A 4,314-nucleotide genomic window follows, 5' to 3' on the forward strand; every position below is an offset into this window, starting at 1 on the left:
CTGTTTGGATAGGAGTAAAACATTTTAAACTGAATTTTTATTTTCTAAAGAATGTACATGATGAAAATCAGTTTTTATTCCCCATCTTCTTATGTATGCGTTCCTTGCTAGCAAAATCAGAAGTGAAGGAGATATTGAGAGGATGAGGAAAGTAAGTTAGGGACGGGGATGAAAAAGTGGAAAACTATTTTGACTTATTGTACTGTTTTGTAATTCAAAATATGCAATTTTAGCTTATTCAAAAACCAAATACATAAACAAATTATAAGTTTATCACTACTTGACATGAAATACAAGTAATCAAGGGACTAAACTTTCATGTTATAACTAATTATCAGTTTTCTGGGATTAAATTGTTGTTTTACTTGTTTATGTTGAATGTTTGCCTGATCTCTTCTAGGGAATTTTCTCTTATAACGCCTGCTACCGTCTTAAGCTAATGACAGAATTAAGATAATGACAGAATTTATTGGTGTAACCTGTTGTTATGCATTAGCCGTTTCTGTCTAAGTCATCGATCCCAAGGATAACATCAGCATTCTCGTGTGTAAATAACACCTGCAGTGTGCATTTACATGTAGTGTGCATTTGATTTACTCATATAACTAGTAATGATATGCTTTGGAACTTTAACCTGCCTTATCTGCAAGGCAATGAAATAAATTTAAAATCTAGGCAAACATATTTGATTGCAATAATTGGAAAAGAGTGTGAAAGCACATCAATGGCTAATTGGTTATCCTTGATTACGGGGAACCTCGTGTTTTATTTTGGGCGAAAAATGAGTCTTCAAGTCGGTGAGATGATTTAGATTTTCAGAACTATAATAACGCAAGAAACTACAGTAGCTTACAACACTTTCTTGTTTTTTTATTGGTTTGATTCCCTTTTTTCCACTAATTTTCTTGTTCTTATTTTATTTTGTACTTTCTTGTATTCAATTGAATTAAGCTAGATAATTATTTGAACAATAAAATATTAGGTTTTAGTTTAGAATTTAGAGTTATACGGAGTAATTGTTTGTTGCTTTACAATTTTTGTGGTTGTGTTGTTATGCTAGTACGTTAATGCTAATCTGTTATGCTATGATTGTGTTGTTCTACTTGTTTATGGTAATCTTTCAGCTTGTTTATGCTAATATGTCAGCTTGTTTATGCTAATGTATTCTGCTGTGATTGTGGTGTTATACTTTTTCATGCTAATATGTTCTTCTGCTATCATTACACTTTTTTTAAAAAAAAATATCATAACAGTTATGGATCGAAAATGGATGCATGCTAAGCGATGTAGTGATGATTATGAGCTAGGAGTATAGGATTTTATTTCATTTGCAGTTGAACATGCGGAGGATGAGAATAATATTTTGTGTCCATGTGTTGAATGCAATAACATGGTTCGACTTGATGTTGATGTTTTAAGAGATCATCTTATTACTAAGGGTATTAATCAACTGTATAAGTGTTGGTTAAGCCACATTGAGATTTTAGGGGATGCTTCTTCTAATGTAGATACTGGTATGGGATTTGATACTTTGATGGAAGACGAGACACACGAAGAACTTATGTATGATGATGAAGGGGTAGAAGAAATGATTAATGCCTTACAAGAAAGCATTGAAGATTGTCCAGAGATGTTGGAGAACTTGTCTATTGATGCAAAGAAACCATTGTATTCTGGATGTTCTAAATTTAGTAGATTATCTGGTGTGCTAAAACTTCTTAGCATTAAGGCGAGTAATGGCGTGACCGATAAATGCTTTACTAAGTTCATGGAAGCATTCCATGAGATTCTTCCCGAGGGAAACTTGCTTCCTTCTCGCACTTATGATGCTAAAAAGATGCTAACCTCAATTGGCTTGAGTTACGAGAGAATTCACGCTTGTCCAAATGATTGGATCTTGTATCGAAAAGAATATGCCTCATTAGAGAGTTGCCCTGAGTGTAATGTTTCGAGATATAAGAAAAATAAGGTGCCTGCCAAATTCATGTGGTACTTTCTAATAATACCAAGATTCAGACGTCTTTTCAGTGTTCCAGTAGAGGCAAAGAATTTGACATGGCATGCAGATTCGGATGGAAGAGAGAAAGATGGTATGTTGAGACACCCTGCCGATTCTCCACAATGGGTCAAGATTGACAAAGACTTCCCTGATTTCGGAGCTGAACCTAGAAATTTGCGACTTGCCCTTGCAACTGATGGCATGAACCCTCATGATAATCAACGTAGCACTCATAGCACATGGCTGGTAATTTTAATGATATATAATCTTCCTCCGGCCTTGTGTATGAAGCGGAAGTATATGATGTTATCTACATTGATTTCGGGCCCAAAGCAACCAGCCATGATATTGATGTTTATTTAGCACCATTAGTTGAAGATTTAAAGTTGTTGTGGGAGTCAGGTGTAGAGGTGTTTGATGCTCACCGTAAAGAAAATTTCAATTTAAAAGCCATGCTTTTTGGCACTATTAATGACTTTCCGGCATATGGTAATCTATCAGGATATAGTGTCAAAGGTTATAACGCTTGCCCTATATGTGATGAGAACACATCCTCGATTAGAATACCTAACTCTAACAAGATTGTGTACATGGAAAATCGAAAGGGGCTTCCTGTGAAGCATCGTTACCGAAAGTGGAAAAAGGCTTTTAATGGTAAGTGCGAAGAAGGTAAATTTCCTATTTCTTTATCTGGGGATCAGATATTTAAGAAAGTGCAAGGGTTGAATGTGAAACATGGAAAACTAAATTCCAACCAACTCCCTAGTAAGGGCTACAAGAAAGAGTCAATTTTTTTTGGTCTTCCATACTAGAAGAACTTGTATGTTAGGCACTTTCTTGATGTGATGCATATTGAGAAGAATATTTGTGAAAGTTTGGTTGGCACTGTAGACACCTACTTTTGTCCCCATTCCCGAAAGGGAAAGGTTCGATGATGAAAGCATAAATCTCCACTTGACAACGCATCTCCTATAAAATAAACGAATCTCAATTCCCCTTTTCATTTCACCCGAAACCTGCTATTTATAGAAACCTGCTAAAAATAGTAACTGCCGTAAAAGGTAGCTTCTAAAAGTGGCAAATCATAAAAGATAGAAACCTGTCAGAATTAGGTGTTGCACTCCAACATAAATCCTAAATGAGATAGAAAACTGCGAGAATCCTATTCCTAATATGATTCGGAAATAAGAGTTACGTATTAATCAAAATCCTAACGAGCCTAGAGTTCGTAACGGGCCCAGACGCATTCCGTCATGAAATTGATACGCACTAAAAGACTCAATTAAGTCTCAAACACTACGGATTTCAGGAATCCGAATCTGGCTAAGAAAACAACTCAGACCCTATTTTCAACGCCTGGCTCTGGGCGCCGAAATCTTCGGCGCCCAAGCCTGGGCGCTGAAAATACCTGGGTACGTGTTTTTTCCTAATTCTTTGTGGATTAGAACTCTGCAATTCTATCTTTCCACGAACTCTTCCCTATAAATACAGCCCCAAATTCGACGTGAAAGGAACACAACACACAATTCATATTCTGAGTATTGACTCCAACCCTTAGCCTAAGCCTCACGCTGCGAAATTGTTCACGCGTTCTGTCGCAATCGATCCATAAACCGAACAGAACGTATCCTGTCCCATAATTTGAGATTCGTTAAATAAAAAGGAGAAATAGCAAAGTCAAAGTGGTTAGTTTTCTGAGAACCGTGACGCACCCCTCAAGGGTGCGTCGTAATTTGTCCCTTTTCGATGATTTAATTGCTTTCCTCGCCCTTTTTATGAACTGTTAAACTAACTAAATCTGATTGTTCTATCACGCCTAACAAATATAATATTTTAAGGAAATTGGATTATCATGCTAGGTCCATTAATGCTATTTAAATCAGATAATCACGATCGATCTAGTATTATATGTTGCATATTGCTAAAATCAACTCATATTAGTTTAATAGTTAACGCATGTCCCTTCAATTATTTATGCTGAGCTAGTAAGGATATCCTGCCTCTGGAGTTATCGACGAGCGAAGTACTCCTCTCGGTAGTTACAGTTCCCCGAACCCTCAATCTCTACCTTGCGGGTGTATGTTGAGAGATCCCCACACCAGGGATCACAAGGGAACCTACGGCCGTCGTGGTCAAACATAATTGCACTTCCTTTATGTCACGATAACCTGGTTTTGTCAGTTTTTCTCATTGTCGTTAAAAACTGAATGGCGACTCCTATATTACTAGTCAATTGGGTGTATACTCACAGGAAATCCAATTACACTTGATTGAATAAAAAGAATCGTCACACCCACGAGGGACGAGATCACGCA

General features: G+C 36.7%; 1 protein-coding gene across 1 annotated transcript; it reads left to right on the plus strand.

Annotated features, from left to right (window-relative positions):
- Positions 1 to 1,390: 1,390 nt before the first annotated feature.
- Positions 1,391 to 2,811, plus strand: LOC130465475 (uncharacterized). The gene is made up of 2 exons (XM_056834248.1): positions 1,391 to 2,198; positions 2,291 to 2,811. The coding sequence occupies exons 1-2, from the start codon at positions 1,391 to 1,393 to the stop codon at positions 2,809 to 2,811; spliced, it is 1,329 nt and encodes a 442-aa protein (XP_056690226.1).
- The last annotated feature ends 1,503 nt before the right edge of the window (positions 2,812 to 4,314 follow it).

The sequence above is a fragment of the Spinacia oleracea genome, chromosome 1 (genome assembly GCF_020520425.1).
Source record: "Spinacia oleracea cultivar Varoflay chromosome 1, BTI_SOV_V1, whole genome shotgun sequence".
NCBI lineage: Eukaryota > Viridiplantae > Streptophyta > Magnoliopsida > Caryophyllales > Amaranthaceae > Spinacia > Spinacia oleracea.

Coding starts and splice junctions, on each gene's coding strand:
- LOC130465475 (XM_056834248.1), top strand. CDS start 1,391: ATGGTTCGACTTGATGTTGATGTTTTAAGAGATCATCTTATTACTAAG. Junction 2,199..2,290: donor ACTTGCCCTTGCAACTGATG/GCATGAACCCTC, acceptor TTGTGTATGAAG/CGGAAGTATATGATGTTATC.